The sequence below is a fragment of the Anser anser genome (genome assembly GCF_964211835.1).
Source record: "Anser anser genome assembly, chromosome: 6".
Taxonomy (NCBI): Eukaryota; Metazoa; Chordata; class Aves; order Anseriformes; family Anatidae; genus Anser; species Anser anser.
Window position 1 is genome coordinate 12,682,240 of NC_139726.1, and position 22,053 is coordinate 12,704,292.

General features: G+C 39.1%; 1 protein-coding gene across 9 annotated transcripts in view; it reads right to left on the reverse strand.

The window, feature by feature from the left end:
* CNTNAP5 (contactin associated protein family member 5) overlaps positions 1-22,053 on the reverse strand; it is a 290,859-nt gene that overhangs the window by 125,745 nt on the left and 143,061 nt on the right. For all 9 annotated transcript variants that reach the window (XM_083841975.1, XM_083841976.1, XM_083841971.1 and 6 more), the window contains 4 exons: positions 19,526-19,669; positions 7,549-7,813; positions 4,738-4,887; positions 3,518-3,689 (listed from right to left, as the gene is read on the reverse strand). In XM_083841975.1, the coding sequence (XP_083698101.1) occupies positions 3,518-3,689; positions 4,738-4,887; positions 7,549-7,813; positions 19,526-19,669 (731 nt within the window). The remainder of the gene's footprint in view (positions 1-3,517; positions 3,690-4,737; positions 4,888-7,548; positions 7,814-19,525; positions 19,670-22,053) is intronic.

The window sequence follows — 22,053 nt, forward strand, 5'->3', positions numbered from 1 at the left end:
CAGACTGCACAATGTCTTAATGTCCCCATCAAAGCATATATGACTTGAGTTTCCTTTGCATTACCTGCTAATCCCAGCTCTCTCAGATACCTCCCAGACTACCCTTTCAGGCAGGACCAGAGCAGCTACCGCGTGGTCTCATTCACAGAAATGCTGAGGCTGGAAGGCAACTCTGGAGGTCCCTGGCAAGTGTCACCTGCTCAAAGCAGGGTCAGTGACAGCAGATTCACTCAGGTCTGCAAAAGCATTTTCACTTGGCACTGTCTCCTCAGACACCAACGAAAAGAAGGCAAAATTCTGTATATACCTATGGACATCCCCATTTTTTTCTGAGTACTGTTTAATAGCTCAGCTAGTGGCAAGGCATTTATCTCCCGGAAATAGGTAATGAAGAATACAAAAAACAAATACAGGGAGACAGAAGGCATTCATGCAAAGTTCACCTGAGCACACATATAGTTCAAATACTAGAGATGAAATGATGAGATATTAAGGCTCAGTCCGTCAGATAGCTCCATTTAAATTAATGGAGGCTCATCGCTTTATACTGAGAATCCTGGCATGTGCATAATAAGCTTACACAATTCAATGCCCTCTCAAAAAAAACATACTGCCGGCATCAACAGTAGCCCCAACTTGTCATCTTTCAAAATAAACCTGTTAATTCTCTTTCTAAGAGCCAGCACAAAGAGTCAGCACAAAGTTGCAGAGAGCTGTCTAGCTACTGCTTTCAGAGCCCAGGTCTGAACAAGCTCAGCCTACAAGCCTGTAACAAATGAATTGCTTTCTAAATAGAGGCATATTCCTCAAAGAGCTTTCTGTGCTTAGATAACTAAGACAAATGCCCCATTTACATGTTAATTAAGAAACACAATTCCCACATGTGTTAAAATTACAAAAACACGTGCTTTTACAGTGCACATCACAATAAATCTTATAATTAAGAAAGGGGAGATCATATTTCTTATGGATGATGCTCTTACAGAATTTTAACACTCCTTACATATAAAGAATGAGCAGGTGCATATTGCATGCCTGGAGCCAGACCCCGACTTTCCTACAAGCCCAGAGCTGCCGCAATATAGAGCACTAGTTAAACTACAGTGACTGGAAATGATGTGTCAGACATTTTGTGCAATGAACCAATCTGAATAAGACTTGAAAACATACTCGAGCATAGACCGTGCAGACTAGACAGCAAGGCAGACCTTCAATTTGCCAGAATTCTGAATTCAAATCTCCTGTTCTCCCTAACCTTCCATCTATAGTTTGTTTTAACTAATTAGGCCATAATATGGACTAGCAGAACATAAAACGTTCATAAATTGTTAGGAAGAATGCACTGCGAGAATACTTTCATGTTCAGGCTTTCCTCAGGTTAACCACTGGATTAGGAACAACCCTGTTGGAAAACAACACAAAGGATTTGCCTCTTGTCTATATTGTCTTAATTCATTTTCATTTAATTTCATCCCTCTTTCCAATGGCCTGTTTCTGCTATGATCACTCTTGACTTCAGTTCTACACCAGCAGTACTTCACCCTGAGAATCTTTCAACAATTTTTGTAACTTCCTGAAATCTATTTTGTAAATTTAACTTCTCTCAGGATGTGAGAAATATGTAATATGATTTGGACAAAAAAAAAAATAAAAAATAATAAATCCTTTTTTCTTCCCTGCAAAACAATTTCAGCAGAATTATTGGAGTTGCCAGACATGGAGACCGCACTGATTGTTTCACTAAATGAGAAAGTTGCAATCCCCATGACTCCAGCAATGCTCATTCCTTTTTGTTACCAGGGGAATTTCAGAATTTCTGTACAATACTTTACTACGCTGCAGGTTTCTATCTTTCCCTTCAGGGCAGCTCCACTGTTATACTGAATCCAGCCATAAGAGAAACACTTGTGACAATTATCAATTGTCTTTTCCCCTTTTTTAATATACTTTGTCTTTTTCACGTAGATCATACAGGGGAGACATAAATTTAAGGCTGTCCAGAGAACCATAGTGGAACAGACCACATTAATCTTCACTAGATCATGTATAGCTTTTATTTATGCATGACATATTCAAGCCAATGATTATGTAAAATAAAGTTCCACCTTTCTTATTATGTTTGGATCCTTGCCTTAGATAGTTTATGGTATCGTCACAGACATATGCTTGTCATCTTTGGGATGCCGAAGATGAGAATGACACTTGGAGTAGTACCATAGATTTACTTTGCAGCCTGGACTCTGTGACAATGAAGGCATTGGAGATGTCTCATAACAACTCTGCCACACACCAGAAGAGTTTTCTTCTGTTTCAATATACAAATTAGCATTGAATGGTCCACTTAATCTTAAAGAATCTGTTCTTTCAAGAAAGAAAACACAATGCTTTTTTAGCTCTTAATTCACAGGGAAGTTTATATTTTTATCCCTTTTGTTAAATATGCTGCTTCTTATCAATTCCATCTACCATTCCAGACACACCAAGTGTGAAATTCATATCTGCCTGAATTTGGTCATCGTTAAACTTAACAGATTTGATCAGCAGAGTCAATATTTTCTCCATACAAGTTAAAAAACACTAGCACAAAAATTTCATTAAACAGAGATTTTTCCCACCTTTCCAGTAACTGCAGCTCTTGCAATCTGATCCTTCCTATAGAAAGCAATGAGATCAGCTTTCAGCTCCACTTCTCTAAGCAGTATGTCTGAAAAATTACTTTCAGTCCTTAACCTCCTAACATATTTCCAAAACATCCTTACTATTCACTTAACTATCTGAAGCATGTGAAATTTTCAGCAGTTTCATTTTCATTTTTCAGAATTTAAACAGATTTAAAAACAAACAAAACCAGAATCTATCCATAAGAAGAAAAGGTGAAATTATGAACTATGTCAAAAAATGTTGGTTGCTTATTTCTTCTCTACCCTTAAATAGAAAATCTGGGCTTTCTCTCAGATTTCAACTTCATAGTGATTCAGATCAGTATGTAAACTAAAATGTGTCTTTGGTAGATACAGGCATTTCGTCATAATATTGACTTACACCAAATGGTCAATATGCTGCATGAGGTGTACCATATCTTCATTATGAAAGTGCTGTGCTGTAATGGCTAAGAAGAAAAATTGTAAACGATCTACCTAAACAAAAACAGCTAGTATATTAAGGGGATGACATGTTCTGATGAATCAAATAATTTTTCCTTCTCTTTCATTTCCCTCTAAAACTTCAAAGCAATCAAATATTGTTTATGCATAAAATTTAATCCTTTCAACAATCTGTAGTTTGATTGGATTTGCATACTCTATTTCCTACAAGTCAATGTGAAGAGAGCCTCATGTAATTGAAACTATTTCCCCTCCAGCTCTTCTATCTTTGCTGTAATATTTCCTATTAGTAGCTTTATTATGCTTAATATCTGTAATGTTGGCAGATGAGAATTTTCACTTAATGTAACCTGTATTTATAAACCACTAGGATGAAAAAAGAACAAACACAAGAAAGAGGAAACAATAATTACCTGTCTTTGATGCCACACAGATCAATGTGTAAATCACTGAAATTCCCCAGGGAGCCTTGCTGAACTAAAATGAGGTCCTTGGGCTGGTTATCAATAAAGATGAGCCTCATACAGCCTTGAAAAGCAGTAATGGGATTTAAACATTGGGAATCAGTGAAATTGTCAGGGCACCCTGTGGGAAAAAAGAAAAGAGGCAGAGAAGAATATTGGAATGTTCATCTGTTTCTGTTGGGATTTCCTGATGCAAGGGCTTGGACACTCATTATTCCAAGTATTTTTTGAGCTATGCAACTTTCTGTGCTATAAATCTTTCAGTAAGAAAAAAACAAAAAAGGGAAGAAATAAAGGAGACCCACCACTAGAGGTATTATAGTATGAGATTTTTGCATGTGCTAAGCAAAATCCAAATTCATTTTTTGCATGTTCTTTATACTTCACAGACAATAGCAATTGACTCCCATAAGAAAAGCTGTGCAAATTATAAAATCATTATGTGTTAAATTCTACTGCTGAGGCAAGGCACAGAGTAAAACGACGAAATCCTAGGGACGGCAAGCAAGAAAATCATTTGTGTCTGAACCTCCTTGGTATTTGGCCAGTTCTGAGATCCAAAGCCTTCTGCACATCCTCACTTAGTGCTGTATCCAGAGAGTGCATCAGGATCAGAGCCTCACTGTGGTAAGCACAACGCAGAAGTATGTCAGCTAAAACAGACAGTTGATGACACTCCCTTTATCTACATTAATGCTTACACTCCAAAAAGCAGGAGGTAGTATTTTTCAAGATTATTCTTTCCATTTTCAGAATTGAGCTAAACCTACATTCATTTCAATGAAAGCACGGTACCTAAATACCTTTGTAGATCTGAGCCATGTGTCAATTATGTTCTGAAGTCTAAAATCACTGAGCCTGATCAGGACAGTGATATCTACAGGAATTTTAATGCAACTGTCAGTGCTCTGTCCTTTTAACCAGAAAAAAACACTCGTGCCTAGTACAGGTACACGTCTTTTGCATGTTTTGCTAGCTAGATGTAGCTACCCTTCAGCTACTCCACTCTAACAGCTATGTTAGTTTGCAATGCAACTCAATAGGTGGTCAAAAATCAGTTATTACAGCATTTGCTATTAGCTGCAAAGTACACTTGGGAGACCTCAGTGGACAGCATCTGAGAATTTCCATCATGAAAACCTGTCCCATGTCTATCTGAAACAACTTACCTCCAAAATAATAGCTGTTTCCCGAGTAGATCCTTGAGACAGTGGTTGCATGGCTGGCAGTGGCAGCATTGTTATCCAGTGTCAGGGTAATGCGATGCCTTCTGGCATTGATGTTAACTGAATGCCAAAGACCATCATGGAGATTGGTGCCTGGGAAATAAAAAAAAAAAAAAAAAAAAAAAGGCACAAAGGGTGAAAAAAGATGTGCAGGAGACAACTACATTCTTCAAATCTTTGCTTCCAACCTGTGATCACAAACAAGCAGCAGAACCCAACATGGGCAAAAACAGCAGCTGAAAAGAACTCATTGCCTCTGAAAGTAAACTGGCATAGAAGAAAAGGTCCAAGAAAGGGAAAATTTTTAGGAGTATTTAAGTAGATCTTCTGTACATTTTGCTCCAACCTTCTTGTTATACTGCAGGCACCCAAGCAGGTTCGCTGTGCCCTTTACCTTTCTGGTAGTACACTATTAACATTGGGGGGGGGGCGGGGCGGGGTTATGACTACTTTGATTCTGTTGGGAAATGCTTGTAGCTCACAGGATTGTGCAGAGGTCTCTGCTGAGCTTCTAGGACTAAATGCATAACCGAAATTGCAGAGGATTAGATTCAGTGAAACGGTCATAACTTCTCTCAGTCTCCTTATGAAAGCTGACAACCCCCAACACGTTTCAATAGGATTTCTGTCCTTAAAACCCTTCAGCATTAAGTTAGCACGAACTCTTATTGATGGATGTACCAATATGTGTTGGATTTTGACATGGGTTTTCTGAGATCTGGGATTGTTGCTCTGTCCAGGAACCTATAAAGGGATGTGGGAGATTATAGTACTGGGTAGCCTCTTTTTCTGTTATACTTTTATGCAAAGTAACAGGGAAATAACACCTCCGTTTTCATATTCTGAAAATCAATGTGGCATCTTGGAGCTCTTGAAATAGCACCACAAGGATACAAAGAAACTCCACATCCTCTATTTTGACAACCATGAAAAGCAGTGGGCAAATCTCTGAGCTCTCACACAGTGGTGCAGATCAAAAGTAAACCAATCACACTTTGACATACACTACCATCAAGCTGCAGTCTCTGAGACCAAGCTCAGACAACTAGCATTTATTCCCCTCCCTAATGGGATATTTTTTGTTAATGTAGCTTTCAGAAGAAACAAACTAGCACTTAGTGACACAAAGAGGTGTGAGAACAGTTCAAAACAAAATAAAAAAATTGTGGGTGTTATGTGTATGAAAAGCCATTTCGTTACAAATTTGAAAATGAGACTATTTCCAGAGTAATGGCTGCTAACGCATGCACAATTTCCATAGAATAACATGCCGGTTTCCCAGAAAAAAAAAAAAAAAAAAAAGATGAGTTTTCAGCTAGAACAAGTCCATTATGAAGTGAACTACGGTGTTGAAGTCTGAAAAGATGTCAAGAAATAATAGGTCACATGTGGGTCAAAACCAGGTCCATTCTTGAGCAAGCATGACTTTATTGTGAATATCGACATCTGCAAGACGTGGCACTTGCAATTTTTGCACATTTTCCATGTGTAAGTAGGCAGTTTAGCAATGTTTTGGATAGCACCAAAGGCTGGGCTCAGGATCATGATTTCAGAACTACATAAAAACAAGTACACCCAAACAAATGTTGGCATCATCTCAGATTTGTCAATCTAATTAGGACTGCAATAAAGGCTGGAAATTCAGTTTTCAACATTTGGTTGCAGCAAACTGAAGCTGTAACAATCCACATGAATAAGGACAGACGCACGGCTGCCTCATTTTCTATCACAAAAGGGAATGAAATACACATACGGAGCAGCTCTGCTTTGACAACTCTGTCAGATTTTCTCTCTACTTCTTTTAATAGACACATCTGCACTCTTTTAGTCTGCACCAGGAATATTTTAATATTACATATTTTTAAACAGATGTTCTTTTTAGAAAATACTGTTATTATTCAGACCTCTGAGTTCCATCAAGTCTATTATCCATCCATGTTTGGAAACTGTATTCAGCCTACATGGAAATGAATTTCCAAGACTCCCACCCAGCATGGCTGCATAGCAGTATGAGATGTGCATGGCCCTGGGCTACAATACTTCTGCTCAGGAAACCAGCATGGCATATATAGGTCACACTGAGATGACAGTTGGGCCACCCTGGTCCTAGCTCTACTGTACAGCTTGAAACTGTTTCCTTGTCTCTTGGAGACGAAGCACAGCTGGCCTGTTTAATGTTTACAAGCAATTTCCCCTGAATTTTAGGTCAGAGAGGCAGCCACATTTCACCCACTTGCATCCCTACAGCTGCACAAAGCAGCTTGCAAATTGGCTTAGCATTGAGGGAGTTTGAGGAGAGGAAGCCCATGGTCAGTTTCTCTTCTGAGTGTAGTGTAAAAGGAGAGTGTAAAGCAATAGCCAGATGAAGAAAATCAGCTCTGAGGCTGTGTTAATTTGTACTAGGGAAAGGCGTAGCTGCCAAGCTGGTTCCCAGCTGACTTCAGCACAATGTGAGGACAAGAAGCATGAAGGTCTTCATGTGATCTGACTGAAGAAAATTTAGCAGGACTTTGAAAACACAGAGACTGAGATAACTGTAGAGTAGAATTAGTCTGAAGATCTTAGGATACCAACTTCACATGTTCAGATCTTCCTCAAACTGCACAGAGTTGTGGTACTACTGGAAAGTGAGAAAAAAAATTGTAAACATAAAAGAAGATTTGGTGCTTCCTTACTTTGCTATCCTTTCTTCCAGTGGCATTGAGCCTTTGTATTTTAAAGAGAGATGGGTGAAAGAAAACAAAAATAAAGTACCTTCACTAATTTCCACGGGGTTTTCTGTCGCTTTCTGAATAAGTAGTGTCAATCTCCCACCGTGGAGGTAAACCAAGAGAGATCCTGAGTTTTCAGACAATTCAGTGGACAGGAGTAAGCCATCTTTATTCCATGTTCGAAACTGGAAACTGACTGACAAGCCATCAATTTGAGGAGTGCCAGGCAGTAGCAAGTAGCTTCTACTGGAGCTGACAAAGGTGATGGGAACAATTTGTGGTTCTGAGCAGGAAAAGGTCACATTCCCCTGAAAATAATAAAAAGCAAACATTATTAACATATTCTTTTCAGACATAAAAAAAAAACCCACGTATTTAAATAAGCTCATTGGATTTCTACTGGTGCTAGGTACTAGGAAATAGGTATTTTTATTCAGACACAAACCTTTGGAACTCATTAGGAAATGTATTTGTTCATTCAGGGAAAACATACATGACTTCAAATTTGTACGTTCACCCCAAGCAGAAAATAAATAAACAAACAAACAAACCACTTCCAAATCTCAGTCCTTAGAAGGATCTAGATATGCTCCAAATGTTCTGTATCAAGTTCATGTCTGTATTTGCTGCAGGTCAGTGTTAGCTCAGACAGACCATCTCCACATGGCTGCCTCTGCCCTGTGTTTCCCAATACTTCCCATTTCAAGCTCAAGTTTAGCTTTACGTCATTTGGATCTATGCTGACTTCAGGAACTGACACCAAAGCACTACTAGCAAGTTCTCTTGAGCCTTCATGTGCTGCAGGACGCGACACAAAGGTCCCACACAATGACTGTGTACTGATGGGATTACATAGCTGTGAATGAGAAAAGCTGCAAATTAGGAAAAAAAAAAAAAAAGAAAAGGAAAAAAAGGGAACTAGATTAAATTTATTTTAAATATAAACCAAAATGCAGCTGTTAACAACAGTATTTTTTCGCCCACTTACACCAATGCTATATAACCTTAAAAATAAAGTCTCCCTCATTTACTTGAATGTATCGTATGGGACCAAACATGAGGCACGTTTCCAGGGTATATTTCAAATATTCAATATACAACTTGCAGTAGTAGTACTACTGGCCACATTTTCTTTTACCCAGGGTGACACAGCCCTATGCTATTCCAAATAACAAGAGTCAACTTAATGTTAATAACAAAAATAATTTAAAAAAATGATTATTCTGAAAGGATTCATAAGAAAAAAAAATCATAAGAAAATTCAAGCTAAAAGTCTCTCAGATCCAGTACTTATAAGTGGGATAAAACAATACTTGTGAGATTTACTGGCTGATGGTAAGTCTCAAGATTTCCACGGGGAATTTTGAGGAATTTTTAAAACATTTGACACACAGCAAGAGCAGTGAAATCCAACATTATTTCAACACCAAACTTAAATGGTCTTTAACTTAATCAGTCATCCAACCCTAAAACCAATGATGCTATTTGCTGAGAAGAGCACCACATTTTCTCACAGCAGTCAGCAAAATCTGCACCAGCATGTATCCCTGTAGTTTATAAATGAACCAACTCCAGTGTTTTGTTCAGCCATTGTAGATTACCCAACTAGGTCATTCAAGCCATATAGTAAAATCTTAACAATATATAAAGCCAGAATACATTCAAGGAGCTGGGTCTTTCAAGGCCACTCCAGGAAAGTGTTGCAGCCAGCTTGCTTTGAACTAGTCTGCTTTATAAAATACCAACTGGAATTTGATATTTAAAAAAAAAAAAAAAAAAAAAAAAGAGTAAAAGGCTTTCTCCATGGTACCACTTGTTATCAGAGCTGGTATCTCTCTCTAACAGGATAATTATAATGAACAGCACTTGATGGATGTGTAGGAAGTTGCGCAGTGCTTGGGGAATTCCTTACTGAAATCTAAAACAGCTGATGGAACTGGTTCTCTATTGCTTTCAAATGTCTTTCTACCCTTTATTTTAAAATGAAAAATAAATAAAGTGCCAGAAAGAGACTGAATTTATCACTGCATGAAACAGCCCTTGACAGATATATATCTATATCAATCTATGTATTCCCTGCCTTGTTAGGTGAAGAATGCTACATAGCAGATTTAGCAATGGCAAAAGGTATCCACGGGTATATCATGTTACAATGAGTTTTGAGATATAATCCAAAGCTTATCCAAACTTATCTGAACATTAGTCAGGTGGGAAGTAAAATGCTCTCAACCTTTTAAAAGTTTCTACTACCTGCTGGGTATTGTCTGCAGAAGAGATGCCACAGGGGTTTTTTTTGTTATTGTTGTTGCTGTATTTGTACCTCCATTTTCAATCAAATTCAAAGCAGATAGACAAATTACACAAAGCAGTCAACTGCAATGATATAAGCAAATATATGTAACTTTCTCTAGAGCTTTTTAAAGGTTTACAAATTCAAAATGCGATGACAAATCTTGGGAATCTTAGGCATTTATAGTGATTTAAGTATCTCCACACAAAGCAGTAAAGACATTTATAGATCTTATAAATACATAACAGTGGAGCTTGGAGGAAATTTCAAACGTTATCTGAGTCTGCACTCAAGTATCTAATTTGCTTCAGTGGCAGTGGGAGGCTGTAACAAAAAATGCAAGACTGTAGAGGAAAAGATTTGCAACATTCAAACAGGATTTTTGTCTCAAAGCTCTTTGCAGATTTTACATAATAACAGAACAAACTATAACTAGACTGACTTAATGGTGCCAAAGAAGGTGAATGCCGAGATGAAAAAAAAAAGAAAATAAAGAAAAAAAAAAGTGTTTGCAATGCACAATAAACTTTCAGACAACCTTAAAATAAGGTAGTAGAGACATTGTGTAGTTAATGTCACTTCAGCTGTTTGCAGTAACATCATCGGTTTTAAACCAAGTTATCCCTGATGCACGTGCATGGGCCCAAACATAAGGCCAAGTTTCCACCTCTTTTTGATATAAGGTTCCTAACATATGCAACTAGTCCTAAACCCTTTCAAAAACTCAGCAACACTCTTTAGTCATTCGCACTAGCTGGTTATTCATGCCACCTGGGATCCATACAGAAAGAGTGTACTAGGGCATGAGCTGCAAGCAAGAGCATGGAGTGAACCCATTGTCTGTGCTGGGACATACAGGCAGGGCCTATGCTCCCCCCTGCCATGTTCAGACAGCAGAGACTTTATGCACTGTAGCCTCTCTGTTGAGTACAAAGAGACAGTGCAGGTGTGATCCTACATGCCACAAGAACAAGCAGGTGGGAAAGCTTAAAGGCTTTGCTGCAATATTCTGCGTACAGTTGCAGCCTGCTGAGAAGGGTGCCAGGCCTGCCAGCTCTCTGGGGTTGCTTGAGGGGGTTTCTGGGTCCAGACACCCTCAGGCTCTGTGCATGGAGGCACCAGACGCAGGTGACCAGTCTCATGAGAGCTGGGCAGTGCCAGCTGGGCATACAGCTGGTTCAGGCAGCAGGAAGCCATGTAGAACAGGCCCCTGGGGAGCACTAGCAGCCAGGAGCGGCACAGCAGTTTGCACACAAGATGGGCAGAGCACTCTGCCAGTAGGCTGGCAGCCATCTTCTCCATTCACCAGCAGCTTAGGACACCATCCTGAGGGTCCCCACAGCCAGCTCGCTGGGGAAACAAGAGAGAATCATAGAATATCCTGAGGTGGAAGGGACTCACAAGGATCATTAAGTCCAGCTCCTGGCTCCACACAGGACCACCCCAAAATCAAACCATATGTCTGAGAGTGTTGCCCAAACGCTTCTTGAACTCTGGCAGGCTTGGTGCTGTGACCACTTCCCTGGGGAGCCTGTTCTAGTGCCCCTACCACGAACTAGCTGGTCTTAAAAGGTCCTTTCCAACAGAATCCATTCTATGATTTTAACTTCCTAGGAAGATTATTTTGAAAATCCTGGCGGATTATTTTGAAAAATTTTCATTCACCAAAGTGGGATAGGTTCCTATAAGAAAAAACTATTAAATTTGCCTTGAATGGTATTCTCAAATTATTGCAGCAGGCCTAGTCAGAAAAGTAAGCAGTTCCCTCTAAACCTGCATCTGATCAGGAGCATTTCCTTTAATTGGAAGCAGTTCTGGAACTCTCCAGGGTACATGCAAGATTTCTGGCAGACACTTGATTTTATAATTGAACCCCATTTAACTGAAAAGTAAATGTTCATTGGCTAGGAAATGGGATAAGAAGATTCTAACCCCTAGAGAAAAGAAAGAAGACAATCAGCTCTACTCAGCTGCTGGGAACTCCAGCTATCATGTGGCATTTGAGAATTCCATTGAGTCCAACATCTCCAGACTGATTAATGACTCCTCTAATAAGCAGTGAAATCTTTCCAGAAGAGTTGTTACTATTCTTACACAAGAAACCTTCTGAACCTATAACTTAAATGGAGATATTCACAATTTGTTCAATGGCTGCCATGACACTCAAGATTGGACTTTTAAAATAAAAGTGCAATCACCCCAGATTTCTGCAGGATCTGTACAGTTGCAGAGGTTGTTCTTGTCTAAGCAAGCTGTGGAATGAACAGGAAACAGCATGTTACAGCAGTTTAAGGAAGAATCAGAACCTCTCCTATTAAAAAGAGAACGAAAGAACACAGTTGCTAAGTGATGAAGATAAAAGTGGATTACAAAGACGACCCTCTGAGCCATAAGCCTGATCTGAAACTGACTGGAGCCTATCTAGTGACTTCTGTAGGACTTCAATAAAACTTGTATAATCTTAATGAACCATTTCAGCCTTTTCTAGCCTTTCTTCGTTTAGTATTATGTACTGTTGAATGAAGACAAAAGACTGCTACAACACAACCAGGGCAATTGGCCACAAGTTTCTTATATATCCACCTTACTCTGATGGAGTACTAATCAAAAGTAATATGTGCTTGGGAAATTTTTCAAATTGACAGCTGAACTGAAATCCTCAACATTTAGCCTACCAAAGGATACAGGCCAAGATCACAGCTTGAACAGGAAGAACAATAAATGAGTAGTTCTGAGCTCTCATTCTACCCGCAGGTTAGAGCATCAAATAGGCACTTACCTTCCTCATTAATCATTCTGTGGATACTATCCAATAAAAAGGTTATCTTGTTTTCTGCAGAGGGTTAGAAAGGAATATTTCATATGACAGGTAAGGGAACTAAAATCCCAGCCCTGGCTGAGATACAGATGAGGATAAACTGGCAAGAATATCTCCAGGTTGGAAATTGAAGGTCTACTGGCTGCAAAGAGAGTGAGGTTGCAGATGGATTTGTAAAGAGAGTAATAGAAGAAAAAGGTGATCACTGATGCAGATTTAAAAGGGTAAGATGAAAGACTGTCATTCAGCTATGGGTAACTGGATTTCAAGAATGGTGGATGTGCTTTCAAATCCTGTCTTTAAATTAACTACCTCAGGCAGAACAGACATATTGAGACTTATATTGGTTTCAAAAGCTTTTCAAGTCGAGACACTGCTAAGCACTGAATGAAAAGCAAATCAAAGTGAGATACCAGCTCTAGCCTACTCGCATGCCACTGCAAACTGTTTTCAAAAGTGATGTGGTAGCACCAAGATGCATGTTGTTACTTGAGTTAGGATCTGTTCTCTGTATGACCAAGTAGTTCATCCCAAAAGAGGGGCTCAGACTTTCAGAGAAGTTCCTATACTAATGTTGGTTTCTCTTTCTGTGCTCTAAATTTCATTATGGAAGCATGAAAGCTTTCCTGGCCCAAGTTTCACTGAAATTAACACCTCCTTTTATCAATCACCCTTACGATAGAGAATTCCCATCTTCCTTCACCCTAGGTATCATGTATGTCAATAAAAGGATACTGGTTTATCCTACCAACTTTTAGTTATTTAGAGAATATTCCTATGTGGAAAAAGAAAAATACCATTTAACAAAAAATTGAAACACTGTGACTGTGACAGAATCAAGGATGAGATGCATGACTAGACATTTCTGGATATTCTTTATCTTAGACTCTTAAGCTGACTAGATCACCGAACAGCAATGGAATAAAGGATCTGAACATCTTTATGCCAGTAGTAACTGTACATTAATGTTTCATTATATGGTAGAACAGCTAACTGTTGCTGGCAAAAGATGGGAGCAAATATAGAGCTAATTTGGAAAAATCATACATCATTTTAGCTAGAAAGAGACAGGAAAAGGAGGAAAAGTGTATAGAAGGAAAAGCAAACAAAATATAGATCACTTAATATTCTCTCTCCTTTGAACAACAAGCAGGAATGAAGCCAGCCTTTCAAATTCACCTTGCCAGAAGTGACTAAGATAGATGTCTTAAATTAAACTGGCAAAATTAGCACTATTCAAGCACATTTTTTTGTTCCAGTTCAGGGTAAGCTGATCTACATCTTATTAGATTTTATTACCTGGTACAAAACACAGAAGCAAGGAGATTTTTTTTTGTTAGTATTATTATTATTAAAACAGAGCCACATCTACATCAAAATAGAAAAATGCATAGAAAGCAGTTCTGATCAGCTTTTATTATTATTATTGTTGCTAGTTTTCTTTATTAGATTTTCCTCTTTTAAACTCCAGTCATTTGTGTATCATAGCAGAACACCAGTCTCAATGGTCACTATGAATTGCCTGTACTCCAGGGCCCTGACCAACGGGCATCACCTTGCCCATTTCTCTTTTTCCAGGCAGCCAAATACCAGGCAGTTCCCTGGGCCTTACCAATTGGAATAAGAGCTTAAAAAAGCCGACATTTAAAGCTTTGGCTTTGCAATAAATTACATTACCACCACCACTTTCTTTATCACCTGCTAACTCCTATGACAATAATTAGCCATCTCTCTTGTTTTCCTCAGGGACTAACTGCCTTATCCCTCCTTGAAACATCCTCCTCTGCTCAGCAGGAACTAACCACCCTGTTCACTCAATTTGACTATCTAGATAATGTAATAAATTAAACTATGAAGAATTGTTTTTAACCTGTAATTTGCTGAAGGCTGATACTTTCAAAAGGCCTTGATTGTTCAAAACTTTGTCATTTTTTCTGCATGTCAACTAGTGTTATAAAAATATGGTATCTCTCCCTGAAAGACTCATTTCTCTTGTGGTCATCACTACTATCAAAATCCTAACACAAAGAAACCTTTTTATCAGGAAAAGGAGAGTTTATTATTGCAGCCAGATGATGGATTAAATATTTACAGACTAAAAAGTCTTTAGAATTGTAGACAAAGCCAAGTGAAATCAATGGGAAAATTGTCATTTAAATAGAATTTATTTCAAGGCCTTGATTGAGGTGACACAATTTCTTTCAAAGCAATCTTGTTACACCATTCAGCAACAATAAAATGAGACCTTAAAATGAATGCTATTTATACAGACTTTCTTGCTGTTCTGTACTGCTGGTATGATGATGTGAAGGCTCATCTGAAGACCCAGAGAGCAGGTAAGAAGATAAAAGAAAGCATAAAAAGATATTTTTTACAGGAACCAAATATTTCTGGAATCTGAGTTCATCCACCTTGTCAAAAGAACAGCAAATTCAGTTGTTCATTTTTTTTAACATGCATGTGACATACACACTCTCAACAAATAATTGGATGTGTTTTTTTTTTTTTAATAAATTCAACTTAGACTTATAGGAAGTTGTGAAAAAGGTCAGCAAACAGTTTCCTTTTTTTTTCTTTGTTTCCTATAGTCTAGTTGCAGATGAAAAACTAAAAGAGAAAAAAAAAATGTCTTACATATCTAATTCCTGGTTCTCCAAACCTTAGTAGAAGCCTTCGTGAATTACCAGCCTGATATTCACAGATATATCAACACTTACAAGAGCACTTTGGTCGAAGAAGACGTGGGTAGACAAGCAAACTCTTCTCAAGATGAAGGTATCTCAAATCAGCTTAATAAAATAGCATGTTTGGATTCTCTATAAAGGGAATGAATTATTAGTTTACATTCTTCTGTCACTAGGTATCTTTCTTTGCTCTTTGATGCTGGCAATTGGTTATTTCCCTGAGGCACCACAGTGATGCATTTACATGTCATCACATCCCTTGCCATGCTGAACTGTCAGTCCCAGATTCAACATGGCAGGCTGACATCGAAATTCAAGCATATCTGAGGGCTGACAACTTCTGCTTTTCAAATATCCTGCACTCCTCTCAAGTCAGTGTAGGGTTTAGTCTGCTAAATAAAAATATAGCTCCGATTCATATTAAGTGAAGGTAATGGAAGAAAAAATGGGATAGCGTTTTCCTCAATTTCAGTGAATATGTAGGGTGGAGCATTGAGAAGATCAAAACTGCAATTTTTCATGACCTCTTTATTTCTTTCCTTCAGCTGGACAACTTCCTATTTTGACATCAAAAATCACTGAGACAGGAAAACACTTAAACCCTGATCTTCACATTAGAGCAATTTCTAAAGGTACAATCCGAATAGAGCTGTAGGTAGACACTAGTGGCCAGAGGGCTCTGACAGAGTATCCTGGATTTAGTACAGAGAGGGAAATAGTTACAGCTCCTTAACTTCACCCACTCTCAGCTGTATGATCTGTATGAACCTGGGGGTTCCCTCCAGCCCTCTGCCAAGTGGTACCAGACATTGCTGTGAGCATCGTCTTAAAACTAATTCTGTACCCTCACATAACAGCAGCTGTACCGGGAAAGACCTAAGGTCCATCTTGCCTTTACCAATGACTATAGACAGTTGTTTGAAGAAGAGTACAAGAACAGCAAACACATACCCTATATTTCCTGCTAGTAGTCTCTGAGCCTTCCACTGAACTAATCCCTCAGCCAGAAATAGTTTCCATGTGTTTAGTATTGGAATTCCTTAATGGATTGCTCTTGTTAGACCTTGTCCAGTCTCCTCCTGAATCTACCTCTACCCTTAAAATGCACAAAATCCTTCAACAGGGACTTCAACATCTCAGATATTAACAGCTCAAATATTCTTCTGTGAAGAATTATCTTTTATTTCTTGTAAATGTGGCGCCTTCTATCATATTTTCCTGCCCCTAACTACTGGCCCAGGAAGAACGAGTGAAAGCTGTACAATTCCTCATGATGGGCAGTCTGTTCTTCTTTTTTGGTGAGAACCTACACGCAGCTAGTAATAGGAAAGGTCTTGAAATTTTATTTTAAAGCTTCTGCAAAGGCTTCCCAAGGGTGTAACCCTAGGACCACAACTTTGGTAATTATAGAAATTTAACTTCTAAAAACCTCTTGCAATTAAAACCAGTAACCACTTAGAGAGCAAATAAAAGGTCTCCTGCTATTTTGCCACACAAGGACCTAGGGAAGGGGAAAAAACAAACAAACAAAACAAAACAAAAAAACCCTACAACATGCCATCAGGGACAGAAGAAACCCAGGGGGAATACAGACAGCCTAGCCAAATAGGGTCATAGAGGGGGTAAACATCAGGCAATCCAAAACAGAAATTCTGAAGTTAAATTCCAGTTAAAAAGAGACAGTCTGCCTCACTATCTTGAGATGTTTTCTCAAGGGGATTTATTGCAAGTCTGACAACTGCAAATGAGTTATAGAAAAGAACAGGCAGAATGATAATCACATCCACCACCCATGAGTACAACACAGAGAAGTACTCTGTCATTGACAACCTGTAGTTTCTTCCTTTGACTTTAAATGCAGCTGATGTGGGACCGTTATTTATATGGGTGAAGAACTTCTTCATAAGAGAAAATGTATACCTCTAAAACTAATTTATCATTCTCCTAATTCTGTGAAAGATGTCAACAGTAAAACAAACAAACAAAAAAATTGGTGGGTATGATAACCCATAAGTTTGGCTCACTGACTGTGACAATGTTCCCAAATGGACAAAGAATGAAACAGAGATTGAATGTTGAAGGCTGCTTCCATTTTGAAGGCAAAAAATGTCTCTGAGCATTAATCTGAAATTGGTCAGTTGTCCTCAAATACCTTTTCTTAGAGACAAAGATATTATGGGGACTAACCATGCAGAACCTCCTTTGGTGATCTTCAGCTTGAGGGGAGGAAACATAAGAACACAACAGGTTGTTAGAAGAAGTGATTCAAAGCCCCTGATGTATTTAATTCAACTTCTGTGCTGTTCCTTTCATTGCACTTCCACTCCAGACAACCTTAGCAACTACAGAGGCACAAGGCAGAGAAGCTTGTACCTCCCTGGGGATATGGATTGTTGCTTGAAAATCTCAATGAACTTGGAGTAAAAGCATTTAGTGCAAAGGAAATCTGGCAGACAAAAGACTACACTTAGCAAGAACAAATTATTTTAATTGAGTGAGTAAATTGCTAAGGGGTCGAGAAGAGCAGGAGGATGGGAGAGGGAGATCAATCTGTGATGGCTGGAAGTACCTGAAAATTGCCAGAAGAGATAAATGGTTGTGATGGAAAGAATATTGGAAGACACCAGATTTGCAGGAGCTGTTTGCTATAGAAGGATGTTCAGACAAGATCATGAGACATTTGTGGCAACCGTTTTGTGTATTGTGTGTAAACAAAGTGTCACAGACACAGAACATAACAGCTCACAGACCTTGCAAAATGCAGTGGAGCAGTCAGCATTTTAAAACTTTTTATTTAAATTCATCACTTCTGTAAGGGAGATTGAAGGATGGAGGGCACTTCCCCTTTACTTTAAATTGACCAAAGAAGCAAGATTCCTAGACCTTCAATCTAGAATTGGCTGAACTAAGTATTGTGGTAAAAGGGTTTCATTGCTCAGGGATATGTTACACCCAGACAGTACCCAACAGAGAAAAAGCACATTACAAAATTTTCATTTACCCCTTTAGGAAGGCCTTCACATTACCAAGCTGGCAAAACAAACAGCTAATGACCTAAGAAAAAGGCCAGGCCTTTTTCCTCCCCTTAAAAACTAAGCTGAGGGGAAGAACAATTTAACACAGTACCTAAGATTTGTACCTTAGAGTCCTGAGTCAGAACAATCAAACTTGAGGTTATTAAAGCAGTCTCTTAGTCCCAAGCCAGGGGAGCATCCTGGAGCAGAGTCTTAACTGCCAACAACACTATACAGGACCTCTCACCTATCAGCGTTCTGTTTTCCATTTCCTTGTGCTTTCAGTTTAGTCCCAGGCAGGGACAGTAGGAAAGATAAGGACTTCTCTTGGACTTCGGGCTTTCTTTGTTGCAGCTTTGGTCTGTTCTATGAAAATGCCAAGAAAGCCAGAAGCAGTTTTGCCTCCGTGTTCTCCAAAGACACAGTATTACCCAAAAGGCTTAATATCAAAACATGGTGTGGGAGTGAGGCACAAGCTAAACAAACAGTTGAATTATTTAAAATTTGTGAACACTGCATGGGAGTATACTGTTCTCCTTTCTTATGAAATAAAATGTAGTTTATTTTGCTCATGATATATTTAAACATATTTGTAATTTTAGACACTATTAAGTATGAAGTTACTTGTACACTTTATGTTAGCAGGCTGGATAAGACTGTAATTCCTTTTGCTTCAACTCCACTCTCCCCCATTCAGAGACACTAGAACCAGGTCAGTGGTTTTCAGAACTGCCAATAACACGCTGAACATAAGGGGCGGTACAAAGGAAAATACTTTTCTTAGTAAGAAAAACATTTATTTGTCTCTATAATACCAAATCACACAGAAAAATAAAACATTTCTACTACTATACTCAGCAATAGTGATGGGGAATGGCTCAAAAAGTAGGATTTTATCTGAGAATCAGGAAAAATTCTCTATGACTTCTATCATGGCATCAGAAAGACACATCTTCATCTCGGAAAAGGAAATAAAAAGTTTATCCAAATTCTCATATACTTCTAAAATCAGAGAAATATATTAATTTATACATGTATCTTTCAATAAGTCCCACCATAGCAGTCAGTGCTGGGTGGTGCTAGCCTCAGCAATACCATTTTAACAAGCTAATTATACCCATAACTACCTAAGTCTGAACTCTGTTCATTCAGTATAGCCAGCAGCACCAACAACAGGGAAGTAAAGACGGAAAACAGACGTAATTGTTTCTTACCACAGTATAGATCTGAGGTTTGCGCCTTTTTGCCAGGTCAATTATGTTGACTCCATTGTAATAAAGGTTCTCAATGCACCCATGGAAATTTTTCCTCTGAAAGGTTCCTGGTTTCCCTGGGACAGGAATGCCTCCGAAGCTGAGCTTTTGGAAAGAACGAGAACTGCATTTAGTTACCACCCCAAAAGGAAGACAGCAGAGCCCCGCTCCATACAGCCAGCTGGGATGTTATCTCAGGGACACAGCACACCAACAGCATCATCTCTGAGCATAGAGCAGGGCCCAGACTTCCCAGTATGGGAGTTACAGCCAGTGTAGTATTGCAGCTGCTGGAGAAATGCTGCTGCAGACAGCTTTGCGATTTGGAAATGGCTTTTATGTGCCATGACACACCACTTCATCAACCTGCTATAAGTAGTCCCCCACCAGGAACACCCAAATTTTCAAGCAGTCTCCAACCTGTGGTTCCGCTGACCTGGAGGCTGTCACCGAGCAGGAAACACCGAGCAATAGGGGGAATAAATTCCTTCTGCCCACAGAGCACTGGATATACAACTGGAGTTACCCCTTTCCACTCACTGTGTATCTGAACAGTTCTGCTTTCAGCCAGTGGAGGGTAGTAGCACACACACATACTACTCCATTTGCATCTTGCAAATGTTTTGCCTTAAATTTCACTGTGATTTGGGCTTTATAAGACTTACACACAGTATTTGGGAATGAACAGTGTAATGGAAAAGTACTGCAGTTTACACAGTTGAACAAAACTTATGCTGTGCTGTTATCTAAGTACTGAAATACATTAGTATTGTGCAGATTACAACTCATCACTTAAGCAGAGGGCTAAAATTTCCAGAGGACAAAGAGTCTAAGGAAGTAGAATTCCCCAAATCCTTGGAACACAATTAGTTTAGAATCCTAAGGACAATAGAAAAGACTGAACACCACAAAAACAAAGCTTATGATAAGCCAATTTTCCTTTTCCAGATTAGACAGCTCATATCTAATCAGGTTCACTGGTCTTTTTGGCAGTCTTGCCAGAGGTACCTCTGCTTTTTTATTTGCTTCCATTTTTTCCATTACAGCCAGCAGCATCACAAACGATATAATATGGGCAAAGACCCTGCAGCCACCGCACTTCTCAGTGCTTCCAGCATGCTGGGAGCTGTGCTGCAATCCTGCTGCATCCATCGCAGCACCGGCACACAGCACTGTGCGGCACCGCAGGCACGCTGACGGCTGCTGGAACACGGTCAGCCGTATTCCTCTGTCACTACTCTTAATGGCTCAGCTAATTATTACAAAAGTAAAGGGAAATTTGGGGGTTATTTTTCCTCCCACTCCACCTAGCAAGCCAGGATAAATAAGCAAATTAAACCTCCCTGGATAACCTCGACAGCACTTCTTTGAAAACAAGTCCTTAATGAACTTGCGCCTCAGTTGTATTAATTGATCATTTCACAGAAATAAAGATTGAACAGACTGCTATCTTACATCACTTGCAGGTTTGTTATTGGCATGAGGGCTTTTGGGTAGCGATGTTGTGGTTTTGTTTTGTTTTGTTTTTGTTTTTGTTTTTCAGTGAGAATCATTAGTTTTTCCTTAAAGCACCAGACTTTCCTTCTTTCATGTTCTATTCTTTAAGTCTCCTGCTCAGGGACTCTGCACTGGGTTTGAAAACCAGAAGAAAAATCAATATTCATTATACCACTGCATTATTAAGAAAACAGTTTGCTTGGTGATTGGTAATAATTTTAATTACAAAACTAATGGTTTTATTACCCTCAGTAAGGCCTTTAATCCCCAAAGTGTGCTGAGATAAACTTTCAGTTGAATGTATTGCTGTAATGTTCAATTGAAAGATCATTTCAGTGCAAATGCAAAGAAAACATGCCACAGAGGTCAGTGCTGACATGCTGATTTACACTAGCTGAAGATCTTCACCATGCTCCCTATTTTGGAACATCTGGAAAAATGTTCCGCAAATTACATTGGAGCCTGAGTTATCCCTAGCTGGCATCAACCCTGCAGCTGGAAGCAAGGAATTTTATGACTCTGGAATTAGGAAAGCTGATGGCTCAAGTGTTTGGTTTTCCCCAACTCCATCTTAAAAGCAGATATAGCTTTGACCCTGGCTAGTTTAGTCTGTAGCTGTTCCAGAATCTCACTGCCCAAATGGTTAGGAAGTTTCTCATACTTCCTCTATTAAATGTGCTCATGATTTGGTACAGAAGATTTTTAACAGGTGGACAAACTCCATTTTCAGCACTTTGAGAAATGTAAGGAAGGGAAATTCAGCTGGAACAGGACAGGAGCATAGAGCAGGCACCTGCCACTGCCAAGCCATCAACATTTGTCGCTAAGGTGCACTGGGAATTGGTCTTTCAAGAGAAATGAATCCAAAGTGCAGAGAGGAAACTTTTGATCTCAGAGCAATGAACCATGCCAGTTCAACGCATCCAGACAAGGTGATGGCTCTGACTGTGCAAGCATAACCCTGTGCCCTATGGGCTAGCAAGGCTTAGTAG